Source organism: Hipposideros armiger, unplaced genomic scaffold (genome assembly GCF_001890085.2).
Source record: "Hipposideros armiger isolate ML-2016 unplaced genomic scaffold, ASM189008v1 scaffold_135, whole genome shotgun sequence".
Lineage (NCBI taxonomy): Eukaryota > Metazoa > Chordata > Mammalia > Chiroptera > Hipposideridae > Hipposideros > Hipposideros armiger.
This window is the reverse complement of record NW_017731485.1, coordinates 871,779-898,375: the sequence shown is the minus strand read 5'-3', so window position 1 is coordinate 898,375 and position 26,597 is coordinate 871,779. Positions and strand designations below refer to the sequence as shown.

Sequence of the window (26,597 nt, the reverse complement as noted above, 5' to 3'; positions counted from 1 at the left end):
ACGGTCTGGTTGGCCAGCTGCTTCATGCGGTTGAACTGCTTCTTCATGGCGGCGGCGGCGGGGCCCGCGCTCGGGCAGCCGGAGCGGGGCGCGGACGGCCTGCGGCTCCCACCTCGCCTCCCGGGGCGGCGCTGGAGGCCGGGCCCGCCCTCACGCGTCACTTCCAGCGGCGCCGCCCGCCGGCCGAGGCCAGAGGCTGAGGCGTCGCCGCCCGGGCCGCTTCCCTTCCGTCCCCGAACGTGTGACCCCGGCAGGGCCGCGAACGCGCGCCGGTGACCCCGGCCCGGCCCCCCGACTGGCTGACTGACGGGGCGGCGCGCGCCGGGCGGGAAGAGCCCGGCGCCGTCCCCGGGGTCGCGCTGACGCGCAGGCGCGGACACCGCTCCTCACGCGCCTACAGCTGCGCGGCACCGCAGGGATTTACCTCAGTTTCCAAAAAACAAACAAAAAGGCTGTGTGGGGGGGGGAGGCGTGGACATCACCGGCTGCGAGACAACCTGCACTGTGACGGGAAACTCGCAGGCGATGGGCGTTCGCTTTCGCCCGCTGGGGACAGTGTTTGGAGGTGGCGCCGGGGGAGCGGCCGTCATGGCGACGGCGCCCGGGCGGCCACTGAGGCACCGGGGAACGCGGAGGCCCGCGGGGCCGCGTCACTGGATCGGCCGGCTGTCGCCCCGCCAGGCCGCGCTTCCAGGCGCCTCGCCCCCCGCGTTGCCTAGCAACGCGTCGCTTTGACGCGGGGCCCAGGCGCGGGCGGGCAGCACTTCCGGGACACTGGGCGGGGCTGGCGCTGGACGCTTTGGGGCGAGCGGACCAGGTCAGGCCTGGGTCCCGCGGCGATGTCCTTCCGGTTTGGTGGCCTTGGCTCGGCCTTTGGCCATTCCCTGGGGCTTGCGGGCGGCGCTGTGGTTCCCTTCACGGTCACGTCTCTTAGCTTCACAGCAGCAGGTCTGCTGATGAGGGATCCCAAAAAGGGGAAGAGTCACCTGATTCCAAGAGAGAGGAGGCTGCAGCCGTGCAGGGCGACCCGAAGGCCAGAGGGCGAGAGACTTAAAACTCGTCGTAGGGACCTAGAACAGAAGCGTGCAACGTCGGCGCTTCAAGCAAAGCAGCCGACTGCTGGTCACCGACGTCAGCTGCAGCAGAAAGGCGGAGACATCAGACTTCTTAAAGCAAAACAGATGGCGCAGCAGGATCAGCTGCACCGTTGACCCTGCATCACCTTCAATGATTGTAGGTATTTTGCTCAGATGGTCCACCGCCAGGAGCAAACAAACGGCTTTGATCACAGTGAAAGCTACGGGCTGCAAAACACCATCAAGGAACGTCAACAGTATCGAAATAAGGAATTTGATGACCGTCAACTTGAAGTGGCAGGATGGCCACATGTTCATCAACAGAAACTGGCAGGAATAAGTCGTAGGCATCAAGAAAAACTGAGTGTGAAGAAAGGATTGAAGAACTAGAAAATCGGTTACAGCAGGGTGGCTCGGGAAATTAGGATAACTGCTGACTCTAAAATTAATGAGATGCAAAACCTGTTCAAGTTCTACAAGCTGAAAAAGAAGAGTCTACCAAGAAGACTGGAGAACTTGAGGACAGACTAAAATCCATAAATAAAAAAATTATCTTCTGCAGAAAGTGTGAGAGGGATGTTTTAGGGAGAGAACAAGACTCAATAAATGAGGAAAAGGAAGACAGAGTTGAAGGATGTGAATTGAAGCCTTATGTCAAGAAACAAAGTGACACTGTCACAGAAGACAAGAGTTCTTCCACAGAGTACAGACTGCAGAAAGCACTGATACTAAAAATGAAATAATGGACTGAGTAGCTTAAACTAGGATAACAATCTCATTAATGACAATCTGAAATTTAAAGAACGAGATCAAGTTTTTGAAAAGGAACATTTTTAAGAGGAGGAAGAACTTGCCTAGGGAAAGCCTTTTTCTGGGCTCCACAGCATCCAATGTCCCTTCAACAAAGCCTGCTAGAAATTTTCTCCCTATGGCTAAAGTTCTCATCAGATGGGGAACCCCTGACATCAGGGACCATGTCTTTTCTTAATTTCTTGCTTGGCAGTGCCTGGCACAGAGGAGGGGTCCATTATGCTTTTTAAAAATACAAATAAACATATAAGTATGAAGTAAAAAAATACATATTTCACAGATGGATGCTGACCATAAAGAAACTAAGGAAATGTCAATACAATAGTTTAGAAGAGCTAAAGCAATTGACACAACTGATAAAAGAGAACGAAATTTTTACTGAAAAACATCAGGGCTCCCGGAGGAACTGGAGAAATATATTCAAGCCTTAAGGAAAAATGAAATTTTATAGTATACCACAGAGGAAAAAGACACAAGTTTTGCATCCATGAAAGAAGAAAAGTTATCTTAAAGAAGAATTGGGATGAGTGTGGGGGCAACAGAGTCAGACTGCACCCATGGTTGACCCTAAAATGCTAGATACTCGAGTCACTTTCAGAACTAGAAACTGAGGTATCACAACTGAATGTAATAAAAGATAGTCTTGAGGAAGAAATAAAACATCATCAAAAGATGACTGGAGATTAAAGCCAGAGTAAGCTGCCATACTTCAATCTTTACAAGAGCAGAAACAGGAAGCAGGTGAACTTAAATACCAGCACAGGCAAATGAATATTAAATACACTCAGCTGTTTTGGTTAAAGATGAGGAAATTAAGAATTTGCAAAACAACAGAACAAATCAAAACCCAGTTGCCCAAAGAAAACCAAGACATTCAAGCAGAACATTCTGATGTTCTTCAGGTAACAAAAGTTCAGTCTTAATATAGTAAGTGAAAGTGAAAAGCATGATTTATCTAAAGCTGAAACTGAAAGAATAGTGGAAGGAATAAAAAACAAGAATTGGAGATCAAACATCTAACTGAAAAGAACATCCCTTTAGCTGAACAGATGGGTCAGCTGTCCAAAGACAAGATTGGTAAACTAACTCAGATTATCCAGCAAAAAGGTGTGGAGATGCAAGGTCCTCAGCTTCCTACATCCAGCAGCAACTGCAAGTGTGTGCTTTGAAAAGAGAACAAGTATCAGCTGTTTTAAATGAGAAGACAGGAAAATAGCAGCCCAAAAGGGAGTATCACAGAATGATGGATATCACTGTCGCCAAAGAAGCAGACCTCATGGGGCTGCAAGGCGAATGTAAAAAAAACTCTCCACTATATTTGAAAGTAGTGGTCAGAAACCATTCAGAATTTATCACACAACCTTCGAGAAAAAGACACAGAAATAGATACATTAAGGCAGAAATGTCAAATTTTACTGACAAGGTTGCCAACATCCAGCGCTGGTAATGAGGTTAGAGGTATTAATATGAATCATTTTGAGGAGCTTCTACAGGCACAGGATAAATCCAACAGCAAGTTAAGCTAATGGGAGAGTGGAAACAGCAGGTGATGACCAGGGTACAAAATATGCAGTGTGAGTCAATCCGAAATCAGAAAGAGCTCCCACAACTTCAGGCCAGGTTTTTTTTTGTTGTTGTTGTTGTTTTGTTTTGTTTTTTTAAAGATTTTTATTGGGGAATTGGGGGGGTGGGAACAGTGCTGGGGAAGTGGGGGAAGGAGAACAGACAAGCTGCTGTCGTTTTGTTCTTCAGTCTAGTTGTGGAGGACATTGCTTCAGTGGCCCAAGTTGGCACCATCATTGCGCTCTTCCCAGGCGAGGCAAATCAGTCACTGGCTTCTGGACGGCTGCTCACGGCGGCTTGAGGGCCACTCACGCTGGCTGCTGGCTACACACAGTAGCCCATGGCAACCCACTGCAGCACGGGCTGCAGCCTACACCGTCGCCAGTGACTCATGGCAGCCCAGCTCCAGGTTGAGCTGTAGTTCAGCATCTTAGCTGTGGAGGGCAGTGTCACTGGCCCTCACATGTGGGATCCGAACCAGGGCCCTCTGGCATCCCAAGCCAGTTCCCAACCATCACGCCACTCGGCCGGCCCCAGGCCAGGTTTTAATCGATAGTGGTAATAATTCTAAACTGCAGATGAACTATACTAACCTGATCTAAAATTTTAAATGGAATGAAATCAAATTCAAAAATTTGGAGGAATTACCACACATTCAGTTCACCATAGGGCAGCGTTGCAATGCCAAGGATATTCTTTTAGGCCAACTTGACATCATTTCACCACACCTCTTCCCCATCAGAGTCCACACACACTCTCTTTAAGGCAATTAAATCTGATGAACTGCATGAGTCCTAAAATGGTCCAAGAGGAGGCAGAAAAGCTGAGAAAATCAACACAGGAAAAAGATACAACAATTAGAACCCTCCAGAAAGATAATCAGAGATTGTCTGATTCAATTGCTGCCACCTTCGAACTAGAAAGAAATCAATGTGAACAAACTGATTTAGAAATTAAGCAGCTAAAGGAGACACAAGGTGTTTTACAAAATATTTAAGGGTAAAGAGCTCTTAAAGCCAAAAGTGATGAATTACAGTACTTTCTTCAAGTGAGAATTTCACTAATGAAGTGAGCAAGAATGAACTTTTAAGGTAGGCGGTAACAAACCTGAAGGAGAGAATATTAAATTTTGAAATGGGTATGTGTGAACTAAAACAGGACAATGAAAAAACAGTAGAAACATCTAGGGAAAAGAAAAAGAAAACCAAGCATTAAAGGAGACAAATATGGGACTTTCCATAATGAAGAAAGAGAAAGAATTTGAATATATTACCATGAAGAAGAAGGCTCTTGCTTTTGAGCAACTATTGGGGGGGGGGGAGAACAGGGCAAGACCAGGGAATCAAATCAGCTTTTAAATGGAGTTACATCGATACAGGAAAAGACAGTTATGTTTCAACAGGACAGAGATGAAGTCATGTTGGTACTGAAACAAACAAATGGAAAAGTGTGACTTACAGAATGAAGTCCAACATTCACACGACAGAATCACGCTTAAACCAGGAGCTGGAGAGATGGCAGAACCATGCTTTAGAATCAGAAGATTGTCGTGTCCGCGAAGCTTTGGCTGCAGAAGGTAGAGCAGCTAACCTAAGACTGAAAGTCACAGTATTGGAGAAAAAGCTATGTTTATCCTCTAATGCAATGGGAAATGCAAGCCATCATGCCAGTTTGCAGGTAGAGTCACTGCAGGAATAATCGAACGTTGTCACCAAGGAGAAAGATGAAACTGCATTTTGTCTCCCAGGAACAAGAAAAGCAGTGTGCTTGCACACCAGCTAACCTGGAGTTGGTACTAGCTGCATGGATGGAGAAGCAGACAGTCTAGAAGAAACACATGTTCAGGGACGTTTGGATAAAGGAAACGCTTTACTTTGTTTAACCACCCTGGCGGTCTGATTATGTCAGTAATTTTGTACCCAAAGCGGTACGTTGTTTTGCATGGAAATTTATTGTTTTATATTGTAGGCCTGTAATTCTTAGGAATTCCTCACTTAAATCTGTCCAAACAAGAGTCTAGTAGGCATCCCAGGTATGATAAAGTTTGAAACACAAAATCATAAATTATAATATAATAAATAATTATAAAAATAATATAATTTTATTCAATAATGTAATCAAATAAAAAACTGCAATTTGTCATCAGCCAGCGTTCTCATCGGTGATCACAGGAGGACACCGCAGGATCACAGGGAGCAGATAAGGGACTTCTCTGGGACACTGCAGTGTAATCCCAAGTGTGGCTCGGGGTTACCACTTCTGACAGTGAAAATTAACCCCGAGCCACACTCGGGATTACAGCCAGGGTAGTTAATAAAAATATTCTTAATACTTAAAAGTGCCTTTCAAAGGCTGCAAAGTTATTCACCTAACTTAAAACAGTGGTTACTTCTTTTTAAGAGTGGGCACTGGTGGGGTTGGAGGCTGTGGTCAAAGGATACATCAAATGTTGTGATCCTCTAGGTTTTTTTTGTTTTGTTTTGTTTTTTACCAGGAACAGGTACTTATGTATACCTTGGGTCATTAAAACATGAACTTGGGTTAAGATTCAAAAATTATATAAAATAAACGAGTGTACACTATTTGTAAAAGAAAAAAAGGTGCACATGGGCCAGCCGAGTGGCTCAGTTGGTTAAGAGTGTGATCTCTGAGCAACAGGGTCGCCGGTTTGATTCCCACATGGGCCAGTGAGCTGTGCCCGAGCTGAGCTGCCAACAGGTGGCAGAATGGCTCAGCTGGTGAGAGCACGTGCTCCTAACAACAAGGTTTTCAGTTTGACTCGCGCATGGGATGGTGGGCTATACCCACCCACAACTAAGATTGAACATGGCACCTTGAGCGGAGCTGCCCATGGGTGGCCAGATGGCGACTGGGCTTGGAGCTGAGCTAGCTGCGCCCTCCACAACTAAGGTTGAAGGACAACAACTTGGCTGTTCCCCTTCCCTAACACTGTTCCCCTTCCCGAATTCCCCAATAAAATCTTGAAAAAAAAAAAAGAAGAAAAGAAGGTGAACAGCGCAAAAGTACAAGATCCATAAAATTTGAAAAATGAAAGTTCCTGGTGAACTCCTACTCCTCTTTCCATTGCCTAGGAAACCACTCCGTTGGTCATCTGTATTCTCTCAGGCTTTCTATTTAGAAATCTATGTACACTTGTAGAGATAGGATTATATTATACTCTGACTACACCTTAGACATCATTCAAATGTGAATGAATTTTATCTGATCTTTTAAAAAGCAGCAGTTTGTTGTGTGACTGTCCACTAATTTAACCCCTATTGATCAACATTGAAGCAGTTTCTACCCCACAGCCTATCAAATGCCCATGAGCGACTCCCTTGTCCATTTCCCTAAGAGCAGTAGATGATATTCATGGCTTTCCTCAAGCATGAATGTGTCTTATCCTTTCTTGAAGACATCAGAGGCCAGCAGTCAAGAACCGTTTCCCACACCTCCTTCCTATATTCAATCACCCACCCATTTCTCTCCATTCATCTCTAGGCCTTCCCTTTTGTTTCAGAGGAAAAGGGATCCAGCTTTGCAGCTCCAGGCTAATTGCTCCCTTGTACCATGGAAACTCTCCATTCAGACTTCTTCACAGGCGTGGCTCCCTTAATTTCCACCCTGCTCTGTCTTCAGCCTGTCTCTTCCTCTAAGCATATGAGCATGCCCAAGGCCCTCCCAGCACTTAATCCTCTGCCTTGTGCTCCAGCTGCCACTTTATCTCTCTACCTTTCACAGCTAAACTTCTGAAAGAATTTGTACTCCTTGCCACCATCTCATTGACTTCTTTTTGAAAGCCCACAAAAATCTTGCCTTGTTAATATCCCAGGAAGTCTCTAACGCACACTCTTTAGTCCTTTATTTACTTAAACTCTCTGTAGTATTCCATCACTGTTTTCCACATCTTCATTCTTTAAAATCCCCTGTCTTTCTGTGATGCCACTTTCCCCAGGTTCCCTTCCGAATAGCAGATCCTTCTTTCTCAGCCTCCTTTGTGACTTCTTCTGACTGCTCCTTAAATGGATATATTCTCTAAGGCATAGTATTTTTACCATATATGTATGCATCTCTGAACAACATTAGCTTTCAGTGCTACATAGTTTTCCATTATGTTAGTTTTTCACACATTCCTCCCTTAACACCACCTCAGGCGATTATGTGTGTAGAGCACAGTTCCTGGCGCACAGGGTGCTCAATAAATATTCGTTTAATCGTTGAACGAGAGTGAGCCCCAACTGAGTGTCACACTGACACTTGTTTCCTCCGCCTGGATTCGCTGCCCTTTGCCCCAATGCTAGGATCCTGCTAACCCTTCCGCCCTGAGTTAATTACAGTCATAAAATTTCGTGACCAGCTGTAAGAAACCCGGTGGCCTCCCAATGCACCTGAGACTACAACTCCCAGGAAGCATTGCGGTGCTCTTTGCGTCAATTTTAGTTTACTTTGCCCCTCTCGGCGATGTTCCGGGTTGTGTGGGCGGGGCCAAGGGAGTTGTCCAATGATGACCTCCGCGGGCCGAGGGGGCGGGGAAATTGCCCAATGAGCGTCTCGGCAGAGATGCCAATGAGCGCGAAGGTTGCTGGGGCAGCGGGCGTGGGCGGCGTCACTGAGCCGCGCCAGCCGAGCCAGGTGCTGCCCAGCCCCTCTTCTGCCTTTACCGGCGCCTGTTGACCCCGCTTCCATGTCGCGGGTGGACACAGCACCCCGGAACCTCCTCGCCCATGGCCACTAGCCTCAGGAAGCCCACGCTCACCTCCTGCTCTTCCTCGGCGACCGAAACAGACGACGAGGGCGTGCGCGGCACCTGCGAAGATGCTTCTATGTGCAAGAGGTGCCTGCGGGGCGCGGGGCGCGGGGCCGGTATCCCGGGGGGGGGGCCGGGGCCCAGGTGGAGGCGGACCTGTGTCTAAGCAACGCGCCTGCACGCCCCCAGGCGCCCGTCAGCTCGTGCGACCCTCGCTGCACACCCGTGACGTGCACGCAGCAGGGGTTTCTTTATGTAACCCCTCATTATCGAAGTGGGGCCGTGTGCCACGCACGGTGCGAGCTGGGGGGCGGTGCCTGGAGTGCGGCGCGGAACCGGGCACACGTGGAGCTGAAGCCTTGCTAGAAAGGATGGGTTAGGGGGAAGTGCCGGTTCTGTGTCTTTCACAGGTTCCGTTCCGTGGGGGGTTGTCATGATCCCCATTGTGCACCTGAAATTCAGGCCAGTCAAGGGGGAGAAGACCTGTCCAGGGCCACATATTTGTGTGCAGAGCTCGTACTTTCCAGAGGTCTTACCTGGATGAGCTACAGGAGTCCATACTATTAAGGGTGTCGTGGGGGGATGTTGTGATCACAGGTGTGTGTCACACATCTGAACGCATGAAAAAGAAAGCACTAGACTCGAGTGTACTCCGTTCATGGATACAACAAAAGTTATTGCGAGCTTTCTTTCTGTCAGGCCCCTTCCTGCGCGCCAGGTGGTGGGGATTCGGTGACTGGGGGGCAGACACAGGATGACTAAGACTGAGATGGTGCCTGGCATACTCACAGCCTCGTTGGAAAAGAGGAAACAAATAATGACCCGTGAATACATAATTACACTTTTGTGTTGCACCCTGAGAAGTAGGGTGCCACTGGAGTTTGTAATTTAGGCGGATGATGGTTAAGCTAAGAACAAAAGGCTACCCAAAAATAGGGAAATGGGAGGGTGGAGAGTGTTGGGGAGAGGCATGGGCTGTTAGCAGAACTGAACAGCCCTGGAAACTGGGTTCAGAGGGCACTGTAAGTCGGTGGAAACCTGTATTTGCGATTAAGGCTTGCACTCACATGGACCCGAGCTCTGCCACTTACTAGCTGTGTTAACCTGGGCAAGATACTAAACCAGTCTGTATCTCCGTTTCCTGATCTGCGACGTGAGGATGGTAAGAACACCCACTTCACAGGTGCTTGGAAAGATTAAATGGCTTTTAATATTAGGTCAGCGTCTGGCACGGAGTGTGTTGGTGGTGGTGGATTAAATAGATAGATAAATACATGCATAGGAATTAAGGTTTGGAGGCCATCCGGGGAGACATTTGTGAACGTGGAGGAGTTACACCCAACTTTATTTCTTCTCCAGCTTTGAGTTGCTATTGACTGCATCTATAGCGCTGTTGAATTAGAAATAATATTTCTCGTATTGACCGCTATTTGCTAAGAGAATCTGAAGTGCCATCAGAATTATCAGAGGGAAGTAAAATGCTTTTCCATAGCTCATTAGGGTTAGGTTTATTTAATAGTTATTGATAATGTTGGTTTACTTAATATTTATTGTAACTTTTTTTTTTTTTTGCAAAGTTGCTTCGTTAAATTAGCTATAAAATAGTTTAGGCACAAAGGAAACTATCCAGAAATAGTAGAGCTAGGACTCTCTGTTGGATCGTTTTTATCATTTCAGCTGTTCTCTGCCTCAGTTTCCAGGGCCCTCTATGTCTACAGATGTCTGAGTCCCATAGGGGAAGTTTGGGTTTGCAGCTGCCGAGAATCTAAGGTGTAGTTCCAAGCCCAACTGCGTAGCAGCATGGCCTGTGGGGCTTTTGACAAACAGGTGCTCGGGGCCTGCTCTAGACCCACTGAACCAGAAGTTTCTGGGATCGGTTCCGGCCTCCGAAGACCAGAGATAGTCACCGTCGGATGCACTTCATAGAAGCTTTTTTTGACTCTTCTTTCCAGCTGGCTTGATCAGTTATTTCTGCTGTGCCCTGAGCGTATTTTTCTGCAGGACCTCTATGGTTTTCTCCATCCTTTAGATACTTTCTCTAGTCCGTTACCTCTCAGAAGAGCTTAGAGCTCAGAGTCAGTCATTCAAGAGTTCTCTGGGCAATGGTTAAGAACTGGCTTGGGACGCCAGAGGGCCCCAGTTCGGATCCCACATATGAGGGCCGGTGATACTGCCCTCCACGCTAAGATCCTGAACAACAGCTCAACCTGAAGCTGGGCTGCTGTGAGTCGCCGGCAACGGCTTGGGCTGCAGCCCCTGTGGCAGTGGGTTGCCATGGGCTACCGTGTGTAGCCAGCAACCGCCATGAGCGGCCAGCAGCCGCCGTGAGCGGCCATCCAGAGGCCGGCGACTGATGTGCCTCACCCGGGAAGAGCGCAATGATGGTGCCAACTTGGGCCAGTGAAGCAACGTCCTCCGACAACTAGACTGAAGAACAAAACGACAGCAACTTGTCTGTTCCCCTTCCCCCAATTCCCCAGCACTGTTCCCATCCCCCCAATTCCCCAATAAAAATCTTAAAGAAAAAAAAAGAAGAGTTCTCTTGGCATTGCTTTTATCTCCCTGGCCCTCTGGGTCCTTGGTCCTCGTAAACCCCAAACCCTGCTTGAACGAAACTTCTTTTTCACACTGAATGCAGGTGGTAGAAATCACACAGCAGGGAGGCTCATGTCAACCTCCCCTGTGCCCTTAGCAGAGAATGGCCATTCTACTATGGCTGGTCAGCACGCTCACCTCCTCTCCAGAATGCTTAATTCAGAGGGTTTCCACTTTCCTCACACTTGTGGTTGACCCCACCCTCGCCTCATTCACAAGATAACGGGAGTGATGTTGTGGGCTTTGCTTAACAAAGAAGATGGAAGCTGGCAGATTGGAGCCCCCCTAACCTCCCTCCAAGAAACTTAACCATCCTCCCCGAGCCAGCTGTCAGCGCCCTCCAGCTGAGATCACTAGAAACACTCCTGTAGTTAGTCAAGTTGGGTTTAACTGTCATTGTAATGAGGAAGAACTCACATCATGGGGCCTGTCGGTGAGAGGGTGCTACATAGAAAGAACTTACAGGATCTGCGCTTTGGTTGGATAACTTAGGGGAGAGTTCAAGGAAGCTGGGGTTTGCTCTGGGCTGGGTGCGGACAGCAGGCGGAGCGGGGGTAGCAGCTCAGTCAGTCTTTTCTGGAAAGAGGTGTCACTAGAGTGAGGCAAACGCTGTAACAGGAACCACAGTTGCTCGTATCGGCTGTTTGGCGTTTTGTGCATGGCATGACAGCCTTGTATTTTTTGGTTTAGATAAAATTATGAAGCAGTCTGGTCTTGTCTCACTTATCACTGTTGCAGTGACCTTGTGCTGCTGATATTCTCTGAGATGACACCAATGGGAGAACTGGGCTCGCTGTGGGGGCCGGGCCAGCACCCAGATGTCAGCGCTGCCTCTCTCTTTTCACAGTGGGAGAGGCGCATCTTAAAAAGACAAAAAGGTGTTGCCAGGCAGAAGAAAATAGCATGAGCTGGGTAGCGTAGAGATGGGAGCACAGTGGTGCGTTAGGGGAACTTGGCATTGGGTGGTGGAGTGGGCAGCCAGAGAGGTATTTGGAGAGGTGGTCAGGGAACAAAATGTGGAAGTTTTGAGTGGTGTTGAGTGGGTTTTGAGTGGAGGAGCCTCTGTGATCTGAGTTTGTGTTTTAGAAAAACCCGCTCAGCCTGTTCCTTTTCCCTTCCCCACGCGGCAGCCCTGGCTTGGGGCTCCTGGCCCACCTGGTGTACTAAGATGCATCCCCACCCGCTTCTAGGTGCGCCCCCTTCCCACCCAAGTGTCCCTACAGTGATTTTTCAGCACGTCACACCTTATCACTTTGTTACCTGAGACGTTTTGACTAGCCTTCAGACACCAGGTGAAAGTCCTCGCGGCGTTCTCTGGCTCACAGCCTCTGGTCTTGCTGCCCCGGAAACGTCACTGCCAACGGCACATCTCCACTTGGATGTCTCAGAGTCATCTTGGTCATTATTTCCAAAACTGTGCTCAAGGTCACCTTCCCACGTTCTCCTCGCTGCCCCCCTCCCCAACTCGGTGAATGGTGCCACTGGCCATTCAGCTCACAGGTGAACAAGGTAGGGTGACCTTGAGGCTGCCCTTTCACTTAGCCCCTTCTGCGATCACTCACCCAGACCTTTGATTGTATCTGCTGAATGTGTCTGGAATCTGCCTGCTTGCCTCCACCCCTGCTTCTGCCGTCTTAGTCCCAACGAAGGCTGTCTGGGGTCCAAGCTGTGCCTCGTTCTGCCAGCTGAGCCCTCCCTCCCACGCATTCTTCCTCCCCCAAGTCCGTATCTCATGGAATGAGAGATCTGAAAGGCACGCGTGATCCTGCCACTCCCTGTGTGAGGGCTTCTTGTTACTGTTAGAAAAAGACGCACGTTCCTCCCGGGCTGCGGGGCCCTGCCCGCCCTGACCCTGCAGCCTCCCTTCCCCCCACGCCTCCCCTGTGGCCACTGTCCTTCCAGCCCCTCATGTGTGTCCAGCTCCCGCCTGCCTCCGGGCCTCCAGCACATTCTTCCCAGCGTCCCTGGCCTGGGGAGTGCCTTGTGGTCTCAGGCTGATGCATTCCTCCCCCGTCTGGACTGAGCCTCTGCTGGGCTCCTGGAGGCTTGTCCGAGGGCAAACATGTTTGATCCATGGGGGAGCAGCTGGCTAACAGGCAGAGCATCCAGTGTGTCACAGGGCCGGTGCTGCAGGAGTGCTGGGGGCACTTGTAGTTGGAGGTGGGGTGGCCCTGGAGGGCTTCCTGGGCTAGCTCAGTGCTGGGGAGAGACTGGAGGGGTGAGGGTGGGCCCCGTGCCTGTGTTGGGGAGACGTGTCCCTGGCCGACAGCAGAGTCGAGAGGCCCTGAGCAGGAGCTGCCTGACCTGCCGTCGGGGGGCTGTGGGGACCTGTGTTGCAGGCCCTTCTGAGGACCTAACTGGTACTGGAGGTGGGAGCCGTGGGGTGGAGGGATTTGAACTGAAGACTGAAGTGGCCCGACTCGGGTTTTCACAGGGCCACTTCAGCTTCTCTGTGGAGACCAGACTGCAGGGGCAAGGATGAAGCCGGGGTCAGTTAGTGGGCCGCTGGGACTCCGCACGTCCCAGGTGCCCGTGGCCTGGATCAGGTGGGTGGACCTGCCGGACCGTCAGGCTCCAGGTCTATTTTGAAGGTGGAGCAGATAGAACGCTCTGACAGACCGGATGTGGGGAGGTTGAGGTGTTTAGGGTGAGCCTAGGGCTTCTGGCTTACCTCCTGGGGGCTCCTCCCAGGAGGCCTCTCTGACCCCCCCAGACCCTGCACACACTCCCCGCTGTACATTCTCGTGTCACCCTGTGCGTCTGCTTTGTGGTCGCTGGGCGGTTTTAATGCAGACATTTCCTATTTGATGTTTGTCTCCCTCACGGCACAAAGCAGGGCCCGTGGCCACCTCAGTGCCCAGTGCTCTGCAGACACACTAAGTGCTTGTCGACGGCCGACGTGATCAGGAGCTGAGTGCAGACGCTCGAGGTGACGCCACCTGTTAGGTCTCAGCAATGCTTCTCTGTCTCACTGGCTTTAAGTGGTCTGTATGTTTCAGGAGCCAGAGCAGGGACTGGAAGGCTGCAGCTGCACTCTGAAAACGATGCCAGTGAATCTGCTTTCTCAACTGAACTGAAAAATGTCCCCTGGACATGCCAGTGGTCACAGGGTCACCTTGCCGGGAAGGTGACAGTTTCCTGAGGGCCTGGGCCTTGCCAGCATACTGCACCATCGAGGCCTCGCTGAGAAGGGGTCGCGAGGAGCCTGGCTCACGCTGGGCTGGGAGAGGGTGTTTGTCGGTGGAAGGCGCTGCTCCGTTTCATGCTGTGTGACCGCACGCTGACTGTGTGTCTGCTCACGCGGTGCTGGGGTTGGAGATGCGTCCAGGTTGGGGCCATCGTGAACAGGCTGCGTGAACATTTGTACACATCTCTCATTTCTCTTGGGTCACCGTCTAGGAGTGGCACTGCTTGGCCACAGGGTGGGCATGTATTCATCTGCTACACTGATGTCCAGGGGGGCTTATTGGCCGACACTCCCCCACAGCGGTGTGTGAAATGCTTCTCACTGTGGCTGTGTGTCATGTGCCGCTGGTGACTGATGATGCCTGGCACCTTTCTCTGTGCTTCTCGCCGTTCCTGCATCTTCTTTTGTATTCCTGCACACCTTTTGCCCGTTTTTGTTGATGATGGCGTTGGTTTTGACTTACACTGGAGTTCATTATCTAGCTGGATAGGAACGCTTTGTCAGACAGATGTACTGGAAACACAGAGGAGAATGAAGTTTTGAAATGTTATTTACAACAGCATGAAAAAACACAAACTGTTGAGGAGTAAATCTAATGAGAGATACGAAACACTCAGAAAACTGAAACATGGCTGAGAGAAGCTAAACAAGACTTCAGTGAACGGGAGGCGGGCTTTGTCCGTGCTCAGGGCACTTGGAGTTGGTGACGTTTCTGTGGCCCCCAGACTGACCCATAGAGTTGGGGCAGTCGGAGTCCTCGCCATCGTTTAAAGAAAAAATTAACAAGTTGCTTCTGGAATGTCTGGAAACGCAGAGGATCTAAAATAGCCAACGAAATGTGAATAAGAACAAAGTTGTGGACTTAGACTGTTTAGTGGTACTTAAGAATTCCCTGTAAAGCGACACAAATTGAAACGGTGTAGACTTGTGTAAAGGTAGCTTAGTGAACAGGACAGAGAGCTCAGAAGTGGATGTGCTAGGACCGTCAAGTCAATTTGGGGGGCGGTGGGTGGCGGGGAAGAAAAGTCTTTTTATTTATTTTATTTTTTGTTACAGGAAAGCAAAAGTGACTTATTGAAAACAAAAGTACCCACTTGGGAGGAAAGTGCTGGCAAACTCAGAGAACATGTCACCTGAGGAATTTTTTTCAGGAAAGCCTGTTTAACCAGTAATTGTGGATCAAGGGCATAGTCAAGTGGGAATGAAATGAACCTTGGCCCCTCCCTCATTCCATACACACTCATTTGGGATGGTTCGTAAGCCTAAACATAAAAGCTAGAACCATAAAGCTTCTGTGATGAAGACACAGGAGATGCTCTTGGCACACAGAACAGCAGCCACAAAGGAAGAACGGATGCACAAAGAAAAGAGGCGAGCCATAGACGGGAGCAGGTCCTCAGAACACACTGACTGACTGATTTTTTCCCCCCAAAAGTACATTAGCTGTGGTCAGGTCTAGGACGTCGGGTCATTCTTACTGACTGCTTTTCTGTTGATGTTGGGCGAGGTGTTGTCAGGGGGGCCGGTTGGCCTCCCCTGCTTATCTCACCCTCTTGGGAACGTTGGTTCCTTTTCCGTTTCCACTTTGCCCGCTGTTCAGTGGCCGCCCACACCAGAGACAGTGGGTCTTAGGTCAAATTAACCTTGCAGAGTAATAGGTGTTAGGGGAAGCCACAGGCTACGCCAGGAGTCTTCGGGAGGACGCCAGCCCGGGAGGCTGCCTGGTTCCTGAGACCCAGTCTGTCAGGCGGCCCGACACCCCCGGCCTCGTAGGTCTTCCGCAGAAGGGCGACAAGAAGCTTTCAGGGGCTCGCAGAGGGGAGCAAATCCAAGTCTGTGTAGGTCTAGCGCCTGTTGCCCTAAGACTTTGCTTCCTGGCTTCCAATTATAAACCAAAACTGAAGACCAACAGGAAAATATAAACTAAACATGAATCTAAACGAAGCAAAACAACAGCAAGAAAATTTAAAATCAGAGGGACGGCAGTATCTTGAAGACCACAAGCCATTGCAGTTCTAGTCCCGAACTTGAAAGTGAACGCTGGAGTGTCTAGTTGATTTTTGCAGTTGCATGTGAATGTGGATACACGTGTATGTACGCGTACATATGTATAAGCAGCCAGGCAACACACACACACACACAGACGCACACACGTACCATTTAAGCAATGCAGTGCTGGGCAGGGTCTAAGTCCAGCGGATGAGCAGGCTTGAGAAGCAGTAAGATTGGTCCCATGAGGCTCCACACCTGGGAGCACCTTTGTCTCGGAAGCTGTGCCTTCTCGGGGCTGTTTCTAGGTCATGTGTGTCCTGTCTGCCAGGGAGGGTCGATTGGCGGTAACATGGGCCAGCCTGGGCCTTGATTCTCACAGGCTGGGCGGGGGAGGGGGGTGACTTCCCACTCCAAGTCCCAGATGGAGAGAGGCCTGTGGGGTGCACCCTGCTTTTCCCATGAAGCACCTGCTGTTGTAGTGGACACGTGTGTCAGCAGGACAGAGCCAGAGCATGGAGCATGTTCCTTGGATGACAGGTGGTGGGACAGTGTCTCCCATGGGGGAGTGAGAGATGGCTTCAGGTGGCACAGAGAGAGATGTTCTAAGTTTTCATAGTTAGGGACTTATTAGTGTATGTTAGCAGGGAATGTGAGGCGGCTCAGCAGACCTGAGCGCTCTAACGCCGGGTTGATTTAAAGCCACACGCAGCTGAGCAGGTGGCCAGTGAGTGCGTGGGCGCAGCCGTGGCTGAGCGGAGACTGAGGATGCCCCAAGGCCTTTCCAAGGCCAGGGTCTTGGTTCTCTGGGTCTGGGTTTTCAACATGAAATGCAGGGGCTGTTCTCTGGGCTTTGGGAAGAGGGACTGCTGTGGAGACGGACGGCAGAGCTGGATGCACAGTATCCAGGCACCGAGATGACACTGCCACCGCCCTGGCACCCGCCCTGGGCGGCCTTCACGTACACCGTGAAGGTATACAGCCTGTGCACTGGCTGTCGGGGTGGCTGGTCATTCCCAAGGCGCCTTGCAGCCCTTACGCTCTGAAGAGTGTTCTTTTCACTGCCCCGTTTCCTTCAATGCGGATGTGACTTTTGCCACTAGAGGGCGCTAGGTGGCTCCTTTGAAAATTTGTTCATCAGAATTGCAGTGAGAGAGTGTGATTCCCCCAACACACACGTGAAACCTGAGCTTCACAAACTGTGCGGATGCTGGTATTTTCTATCTTGCTCTATTCAAGTTCATTTTTTAAGTGCAGATTTGAAAACGATTAAATTGGTTTTATGATCTCAGTGGGTCGGTGTGGAAACACTACGTATTTTGGACGACTTAGTAGGTTCCCCCAGTAAAACCCTGGGCCTGTTTCTGTGGACAGTCAGGAATTGTCGCTGCTGGTGTCTTAGTGACTGCTGGTATGCCTGTGTCTGACGGTGCAGTGAGCAGCCGCGCGTCTGTGCTTCCTCACAAATGTCCCTGGTTGTGCAAACATGGGTGCACGGGACCATGGGGACATCCCCCTGCAGAACCAACCCCCACGGCAGTCAAGGCTGCAGTGAGCCTTGTCGGTAAATACAAAGGAAAGAAAAGAGACTGGATCTGCTTCTGGGGCTCAGACCCGATCGGGGACACACGTGCACTCACACACACACCTGAAATTTCAGCTTATTTACCAAGCAACGTGGAAATGAGTGTGTTGCTCGGGCTGCTTTAGGCTGCAAGTAACAGGAGCCTGGCTCAAGTTGGCGCAAACAGTGTGGACATTTATCAGCTCACAGAACATCCTTCGGGCAGTAGCGCAGCCCCAGGCCCACGGTGCCATGACTTGGGAAGGGACCCAGGTTCCTTCCTTGGCTTCCCATTGGCCCTAAGGCTGTTCCACTCACCCAAAGCCTTCTGGTGATAATCCGGCTTCAGCTCCCAGGCTCAGAGCACTAACCCTTTAACTCCTTGCCGTGTAGACCCGGGTGAGAGCGTTTAGGCTACCATGACTTTTTCCAGTTGGTTTTGTGTAGTTGTTTCTCGCTCCCCGACAGCGACCACCATGTGTATGTAAGTGACCGACCGGCACCTAACACAGACTTAGCGCATTTCTAGTGGCGTTTGCCAAGTAGTTTTCAGTTTCCTTTTCTGGATAATACAAGCTTTGTTAGTGAGTTTGCTGAGTGAATAAAAGGTTGCAGGTCTTCTCTTCGAAGTGTGGGGTGAGGTTGTCTAGCATTCTGGGAAAGGAATTAGTGACATGAGGAAAGATGGAGGTGAGGAACGGCCTCTGTGGGGAATGTGACGGGATGTGGGTGTGCACGTAGAGGTGGATGGGTGCGTCTGTTCCGTGTGTAATGGCTCATGGGCTGGGCGTTTGCTGGCCTTTTGAGGTCGACGCATTGTGTCTGAGCCCTTGAGCTGGCTCCTGGGCACGTGGCCGTGGGCCTCGGCTGGAACCCACTGCTCCCCACTCACCTTCCTTCTCTCTCATCCCTTTCAGGTTTGCAGTAAGCATCGGCTACTGGGATGACCCTTACATCCAGCACCTTGTGAGACTGTCCAAAGAGAGGAAGGCCCCTGAAATTAACAGAGGCAAGTGAGCATATTCCTCCCAGCAACTGCTCATCCCCTGCAAGGGCTGAAGTTTTAGGGGTTCGTTTTTAAAAAGCGAGTTCCAGGGTGCGCTCTGCCCAGTAGCATGTGGAAGTGCTCGTTTCCTGACACCCTCACCAACACTGCGTGTGGTGCAGCTTTTTAATCTTTGCTCATCTGACACTTGAAGGAGAGTGGCCAGGAGTAATTTTATTTCACATTCCTCTTCTTTACAGCAAGGTTGAAGAGCATTTGCATACATTTACAAATCATTTGCATATCTTTCACTGTGAACTGTCTGCTCACAGACGGGATGACTCTTTGTTGCCTCATTAAACCGTTGGCAACCCCATTAGGCTGTGCACATAATTTCCAGCAGGGAGGCAGGCCTGACTTAGTCTCAGCCAGGCTGAGAAACCGACTGCACAACAATAGTTCCTGTGTGTGCAGGGAGACCTGGCCCCACAGGCCGGATCCTAGAGGTAGGATCTGTATGAAGCACGAAGAAATTTTAAAGTGGGGGTTCCTGAGAACAAGGACCAAGGAAGTGGTGTTTACTTTGAGCTGAGGGTGAAAGCAGGCATCAGTAAGGTGGGGCAAGGCCTGGCTAAGGGGCTGCAAGCTTAACAATTTCCTGACCTAATTCCCATTAGAATTTGCAGTTTTGCATTTTACCAGAGCACGCAGCAGCTTTCTCGGTCGCCAAGGACAAGGTCAACAGGTCAAATTTCCAAGAGGAACATTCAGATCCCACGTTTTGATGTAAAACACTGTAATTCATGAGTAAAATTGTGGGATGTTTTATTTCTCGTAAAATAGTTAATCCACCATTAAATAGACTGTGCTTACTTGGGTTCATTGGCGTTAAAAAAAAAAAAAAAAGAAGAGAAGGTGGAAGTTTCTCCTGGGACATCCATAAATACACTGCTGACCCTGAAAAAGGCAGGGGAGCTGCGTGTTTCTCTCTGCCGGGTGGGCTTTGAGGGGTCGCTTCTGTCGCCACCAAACAAGCGACAGCTTGTTTCTCTGTCTCTCAGGGTATTTTGCTCGAGTCCATGGCATCAGTCAGCTTATAAAGGCATTTCTGCAGAAGACGGAATGTCATTGTCAAATTATCAACCTTGGGGCTGGCATGGATACCACCTTCTGGAGGTTAAAGGTCAGTCAAATTCCTCCTCCTTTCTCCCCATCGGTTTGCATTGAATGTTTTGAAGATGTTCCCCTGGTTCCAAAAATTTAAAAATATGTTAAAAGGGGACGCAGTGGTGGCCCTTCCTCATCCTGTCCCCAGCGGCTGGCACGTCCCCACAGCCCACATGTCATGGCACCACCAGTGAAGGCTGTGTGTTGTCTCGTCTCCCGTGGTCACAAACAGGGTTACAATAAACATCCGTGTGTACATTTCCCTCTGCACGTGTGGAGATGTATCAGGAGAAAAAATGCCGCTGGTGGCATTGCTGAGACCGAGGACGTGCATTTGTAATTTGGACAATAACTAACGTTTGGCTGTCGGTGTAACAGCATCTTGGGTAGAATGTGGAGAGTTGCCCAGCTGGGTGATGGTGACACGGGGCAAGGCCTTTGTGGCCCTTGTCTGACTTGATCCCCAGCTGCTCCATCAGGGTTCAGGAGCCGGTCCAGCCATCCTCACTCACAGGTGAGAGGCTGGGGTCCAGCTGGCGGCAGGACTGGGACCGGAGGGCAGGTCTGGGACTCTTGGGCTGGAATCTTAGCGCCAGACCCCTTCCCTACAGCGACCTCACCGACTGCATTTCCTTTTTGGTAGGTTTGTACAGACTTTTCTTGGTTATTCTCTGCGGTCGGTCGTGTGGCAGAAACGGGTACGTGCGTGTCCCCAGGTTCCTTGCAGGCATCCAGGTGGATAAATTAGTGTCTGCGCACAACCCGGCCTGCCTGGCTCCTTGGTCCCCATCAGCTCACGTTGGTCGGCAGAGCCCCCAACCTCCCTCACTCACCCTGGAAATCAGCGGCCTCCACACGGTCTCAGGCCTGGGTTTTGGGCTCCGTTCTCCATCAGGATGATCAACGCATGTTTGTGAAGTGCTTTTACACCCAGGACCCCCTGGATTCACACGACAGCTCACTGAGGGGGTTCCCACAGATGGGGCAAAAGGGCTTGTGTCTTCCCCACACTGGACAGCTCGTGGCCTTGGAACGTGGGCCAAGCCTCGGGCTCCAGCCTGTCAGACTCCAGGTTCTGTCTGTCCTCTACGACAGCCCTGTGTTTGGGGGTCACTGCAGGTGACCATGCTGTGGCAGGAGGAAGTAGAGCAGACGCGAGGGCGTGCTGGCTGGTGGACCGGCTCCTGCACAGGTCCCCACTTTGGGCTGACGCCTTCTGACGTGGTCACATGGTATTTTTTTCCTTGTCTTGTTGGTGGGTTAATAGTTAATAAATGGGAGGTTTTTATTTCTGAGTGAGGTACTGCGAGGCTTATGTGCCCCTTCAAGAGAAAGGTGGTCTGTCAGCAGTAAGGAAGGAAGAATAGAACAGGCTGTGAAAGTCCTTTGTGGAAGTGTTTTGCTGCTCAAAAGTGTTTTTTAAAAATGTAAAGTTCCTTTTTTTAAAAAAAAACATATGCTTGTTTGCTCTTTTAGAGCAGAGGTCACACGGGCCAAATCCAGCCTCCCTCATGTTTCTGTGAATAAGTTTCCTGGGACGCAGCCACCCCCGTTTGTTCACATCCGTCCAGGGCGGCCTTGGTGCTGTGACAGCGGAGAACACCGGGCCTGCAAAGTCTGACATGCTTCCTTTCTGGCCCGTCACAGAAGTTTGCTGATCCCTGTTTTATGTGCTCCTGTAAGACCGGCGGAAATCGTGTTATCGGTCTTGCTGTCTGATGCTCCCCTACCTGGGCCAGCCGAGCTTGGTCATGGCTCTCAGGACCCCGTCTCCTGTGGCGGGTGAGAGTGGGGCAAGGCAAGGCCAGTATTGTCACAAAGACTAAAGGGTGATGGAAGCCCCTTATGGGACCCCAGTTTCATGGTGTCCCTTGAATTTCGCTTGTGCACAACCAAAGGGTTTGGTATGTGGGGGCAGCAGGTCCGTTTGGGTGACCTGTGAAGCCGCCGGCTACGTTGGGTCCCCTTTGAGTCTGGGGGGTACCTTGGCTGCCCTCTGGGCGTTATACACAGGCCTGGGTGTCCTCTGCTCCTGTGACACACAAGCCACTTGGGAGTGGTGTGTCCCCGGGGCCAGAGAGAACCACGGAATAAAAAGCTGCAGCCTCAGTCCCACAGCTGTGACAGCGGAGAGAGGCCGTCTCTCTGAAGAGCCTCACGATGACCTTGGGGACCTCTTATTCAGAATGCTTGGGGAGCAGGGAGCGCTTTCGAAAGGAAGAAGTCCCTACGAGACAGGGCTCTCTGCCTTCTCATTCACCTGTTTGAATTGTTCTCACTGCCTTCTGGACTGTTACACTATCCTCACCTCTCCATCCCCTCAGAGTCAAGTTCTTGAAAGGTGCTGTGGAATTTCTTAGCAAAAGTTATTTGCATGCATCCTCTAAGGAGCAATTCCTCAGCCATACTCTGCAGACTGGCTAAGATGTCAGGAAGCCGTCTGTCCCTCTCCCTCTCTCTCCCCCGCCTCCCCATCTCTCCCCTCCACCCCCCCTTCACCTCCCCTGCTTCCCCTGACCAGATCCCTCAGATTTTCCCTGAGGACCACTCTCCACTTCTCCACGTGAGTAGGGGGTAGCTGGGTCCCACAAGTCTGGTGCTTACCTTGAGGGGGCCCCTTCTGACCAGGAAATGCCTGCCCGTGACTTCTGTGCCCATTCTGCACCCCTCAGGGCTCTGCTCCCCTCCGAACCTGTTCTCTGTCTCTTGTTTTCGTCACCTTTACCTGCCCGGGTGCCCAAGTCAGAGACACCGGTGTCATCCTTACCCTCGTCCCACACACCACCAGGTTCCGGCTCTCAACAGCTTCCTTCTTAGTCTTTTTTTTAAACACATGGGATTTTAGGTGCAGGTGGGCGTCAGGGTGTTTAGAATGTCCCCAGGGGAGACCAGGCAGGTGGCCAGGTGAGGCGCACCTTGCTTCTTGCTGAGTCCGAGGGGGTAAAGAGTGTTGCTGACCGAGACCGAGGGCTGTTGCTACACAGGTGTCCTCTGCACAGGTGGTGGCAGCACCCACAGGGACTGAGGCCTCTGAGGATGGTGGCCAGGGCTACGTGATTGACAGGACAGGACGGGGCTGGAGACAATGCTGGGACAGCCGTGGGCGGCTGTGTAGGGGTGTAGACACCAGCCAACCTAGGACAGGCAGGGGGGACGCGGAGCTGTGTGTGTGACTTTCACACTGGTTTTTACTGCAGCCCACAGTAGAAAGTAAATGTGCATCCCCAGGCAGGGCCCACACCCACGCACCTACACCTGTATGTGATAAAGGCACATACATCTGAGTGTCACTCGTGTGTTTCCTCATTAACCCTCATTTACCATTTTCCCTGCTTTTCCAATGAGGAAACCTTGGCCCAGACAGTGGAGTGATTCCCCGGAAGCCCAGCACATGTGCAGTGGGGCCGGGGTAGAACCCTGCCCTTGACCACCCACTGTGCCACACTGTTCCAGGACAGACATGTGGGTCACCAGGTCACACTTGCCCTTATTACATGTGATGCTTTCAGATGTGGCTGTTCACCCCGACCTGCTGGTCACACCCACTGTGGTGCTAACTTCCAGACCGCCACGTGGTCCCAAGCTGCCTTTCGGCAAATACTGTCACCAACCCCCCAAAAGCACCTCCCACCTCCATTCTGTGCCGCTCGCCCCCCCACCTCCCGTCGGGCTCCCCTTCTTACCCAGTGACTCCAATGGCCAGCGAGGCGGTTGAGTCTCCGGGTTGGTTGGAAACCCCTCAGCGCCCACCGCTCTTTGGGGCCCCATGCTTGGTGCATGAAGATGTTCTGTAAACAAGTGCATGAATGAGGAATTACAGAGATCACTGTGTTTTCTCAGGATCAAGGTCTCCTCCCAAGTAAATACTTTGAGGTCGACTTTCCAACGATCGTCACCAGGAAGCTTCATAGCATCAAGTAAGTGTGGCTTCTGGTTGGACCAGGTCCCGGTGGGATCAGAGCCAGCTCAGCGGGTTAGACTCAGTGAGGTGAGCGGAAGGGGGCTCCAGGCCAGGGTGGCTTCCTGGGGCGTCTGTGCACAGCTGTCGGGATGCCGGAAATTTGGCTCTCTGGTTTCTGATTTGCATATTCTTGATCAGGGGAGTTGCCACATAAATGTTCCTAAAATTTAGGTCTGGGTAAGAGTCAGCTTTTTTAGTTATCTGTGAGAACAGTAGCTATCTTTAAAATTTTGTTTGAGAAAAGGCAAGAAACTAGAGATCGCTTGATAAGCACTGGAACGTTGGGGACATTTCTTGCTAGCCTGTCTTCTGCTGTTTCTGAGTCTGATTGTTTCACATTCAGTTTGTGATTGACATCAGATTCTGAGTGTCATGCATCGTGGACCTGAGCTGAGGCCTGCGTCCACTGACATTTCACTGTATGTGCCTCGAGGCAAACAGGGGTGAACAGAAGACACCACTGTGGCAATATATATAGACTGGCCATTTTCACAGCACTGTCGGCGTTTCTGCACCCATTCAGCCCTCCGACTAACCTTTTTCCTCTTTCCACCTTCCCATAGGTGCAAGCCTGCCCTGTCAAAACCCATTTTAGAATTGCATTCAGAGGACACACTTCAAATCGGCAAGTATCCTTAACCCAAGCAGTGCAAGGACTGTGTGGCTCTTTTGGCCTTTTCCCGCTTTTCTTTTTAAAAATGATGTGCATGCGTGCGTGCGTGTGTGTGTGTGTGTGTGTATGCATGTGCGTGTGTGTGCGTGCATGTCTGTGTACATGAAGTCACCCAGTGTCCACATCCACTGACACCTCCACCGCAGTTGCCATGGAGGAATTTAAAACAATTTTTTGTATGACTCGCCTTAGAGTCCCTAGGTCCCCAATTTTAAGCCTTCTTTTAAAATTTGAATTAGTTGCAAACATTTCGAAAACAGATTTTTCATGAAAATCTGGGTTTCCTGTTTTCCTTGGGAAGATGAGATCTGGCAACTTCAGACCCTCGCCCTGCGTGGCGATGGTTGAATGGCGGCTGCCTTGCCTCCAGGGCCGTGTGTCGCCCACTTCTGCCCCCATCGTCCCCACCATCTTACTCCGCCTGCCTCAGCATGTGTGTTTCCTCCTTGGCTCCAGCACCCAGTTGTTCTCCAGTTTTCATTATGCATCTTTCCATCAACACTGGGCTCAAATTAAGATAGACCTCCTTCAGAATCTTCCCACCAATTTCAGTCTGTGCTTCACAGAGAAGTTCAAGGGGTTCCATATTTCAGGTCAGAAAACACGCCGGATGGGCTGGTCTCCTCGGGCTGTCGGCACAGACAACCCGTGAACCTAAGACACACAGCCTCCTTTACACACAACCACAGTAGGTGGTCACTGCCCTGGTCGCCATCGGCTCCCAACCAGGTTTCCACAGAAAACGTCTCCCCGCTGTTTGCATCCCTCGTACTGGTTGTCAGGACAACCCCTTCCAGAGCTGGCATTCGCAGGCCTGTGTGCCATCCACACTTGCTGTCATGGGCTCCTGTGTCTGCTTCCTGTTTGTGTCAGAACGCTCATCAGTAACAAGAGATCTGACGTTGTATTACTTTAGATCAGTGTGGAAATGTCTGGCGTAGAAAGTAAAGACCCTCGACAACCCCAGCGCCCCCCAGGGGAACCAGTGTTGAGTGGTTTCCACAACAGGTGAACGTCACACCTGGAGACAGGTAGACACACACGGATACAGCCCAGTGCCTGGCACGTAGAAGGCTCAGTAAGCTTTTGTTGAATGGACATGTGTAGACATTGAATAAATATAAGTTGTAGTTGAATGAGTGAATCTATACTTCTGTATAGAAATCTAGATTCATATGTGATGTTCATAAACAGTGAGTAATTTAGGCTGCTGTTCTGTAACTTGCTCTTTTCATGTCCCGTGAGTCATGGCTGTCTTATTACTTCGTCATGTTACTTCGTACACCGCCTCCCTCTTTCCAATGGCTTTATAGTACTTGGCACGGAATCCCAGTGTATTTAATCTCTTTCCAGCTGATGGTCATCTAGACTGCTTCCTTTCTTAGGATTTTATGTTCCAGTGTCTAGAAAGCGCATATATATGTGCATGTTCTCAGGAATTGCTAGCTCAGAAGTTACATGTCATGAATTCTGCTAGCTGTGCTCAGACTGTCCTTTGAGACCCTTCTGACTAATTTCTATTTCTACTAGCTCAGTAAGGATTCCTTTCTGTTTCCTCACTAACTCTGGGTGTTACCATTTTTTTAAAATTTCTCCCAATCTGCAAGGCTGAAATGATGTCCTGTTATTTTACAAGTTTACATAACTTTGAATGCTAGTGAGATGGAGTATTTCCCCTGATAGTAAAACTCCTTTCAAACTCGCCCTGAGGCTGTACCCTCTACTAAATACAGTCTTTTTTCCCCGCAGTGCGGGTAAGGGTCCTTCAGGGGTCCGTTTCCACACAGCTTGTGTGGCCCCTGACTGCAGAGGGCGCCGTCAGTCATCGGGGCCTGTCATTCATGAGACTCGGGGCCATCTCGCCCAGCGTGTTGCCGTGTGACGACTGCATCATAGTGTGTGTGTGTCACGTCACATGGTTATCATGTCTTTTTAGTGGCTGGAATAACTAAGATCTTGTCTCTCAGCAAATCTGATGATTATAACAGCGTGTGTCTGTGTTCACACACTGCACTGGGTGTCCAGGACTGACTCACTACTGGCTGGGAGTGTGTGCCCTTGAGCGACCTCTCTGTCTCAGACACTGCTGTGGGCATCCCTGCACATACTGGTCATCCCCGTTACTCCGTACGCGCTTTACACAGGGATGCTCGTGACAGCGCCCGAGAGAGAGAACTTGGATACGCCATACCTGCTTGTGACAAGTTGGCTGACTCACGTGCTTTGTCTGCTCAGCGGAAACCCCTGATGTTATTACAAAGACTGGTTCCTGGTACTCTT

At 50.6% G+C, this 26,597-nt stretch overlaps 2 protein-coding genes and 2 pseudogenes across 4 annotated transcripts in view; 3 read left to right on the top strand and 1 right to left on the bottom strand.

The window, feature by feature from the left end:
• ARHGAP17 (Rho GTPase activating protein 17) overlaps nucleotides 1–146 on the bottom strand; it is a 75,682-nt gene extending 75,536 nt beyond the window's left edge. For all 3 annotated transcript variants that reach the window (XM_019649832.1, XM_019649833.1, XM_019649834.1), the window contains exon 1: nucleotides 3–146. In XM_019649832.1, the coding sequence (XP_019505377.1) occupies nucleotides 3–47 (45 nt within the window). In that variant the 5' untranslated portion in view covers nucleotides 48–146. The remainder of the gene's footprint in view (nucleotides 1–2) is intronic.
• Nucleotides 147–1,249: 1,103 nt separating this feature from the next.
• Nucleotides 1,250–1,913, top strand: LOC109386552 (thyroid receptor-interacting protein 11 pseudogene; annotated as a pseudogene).
• Nucleotides 1,914–2,160: 247 nt separating this feature from the next.
• Nucleotides 2,161–7,202, top strand: LOC109386536 (thyroid receptor-interacting protein 11-like; annotated as a pseudogene).
• Nucleotides 7,203–8,039: 837 nt separating this feature from the next.
• LCMT1 (leucine carboxyl methyltransferase 1) overlaps nucleotides 8,040–26,597 on the top strand; it is a 31,106-nt gene continuing 12,548 nt past the window's right edge. The window contains exons 1-5 of the mRNA XM_019649843.1: nucleotides 8,040–8,283; nucleotides 18,449–18,540; nucleotides 19,578–19,699; nucleotides 23,524–23,600; nucleotides 24,208–24,269. Coding sequence (XP_019505388.1) covers nucleotides 8,174–8,283; nucleotides 18,449–18,540; nucleotides 19,578–19,699; nucleotides 23,524–23,600; nucleotides 24,208–24,269 — 463 coding nt within the window. The 5' untranslated portion in view covers nucleotides 8,040–8,173. The remainder of the gene's footprint in view (nucleotides 8,284–18,448; nucleotides 18,541–19,577; nucleotides 19,700–23,523; nucleotides 23,601–24,207; nucleotides 24,270–26,597) is intronic.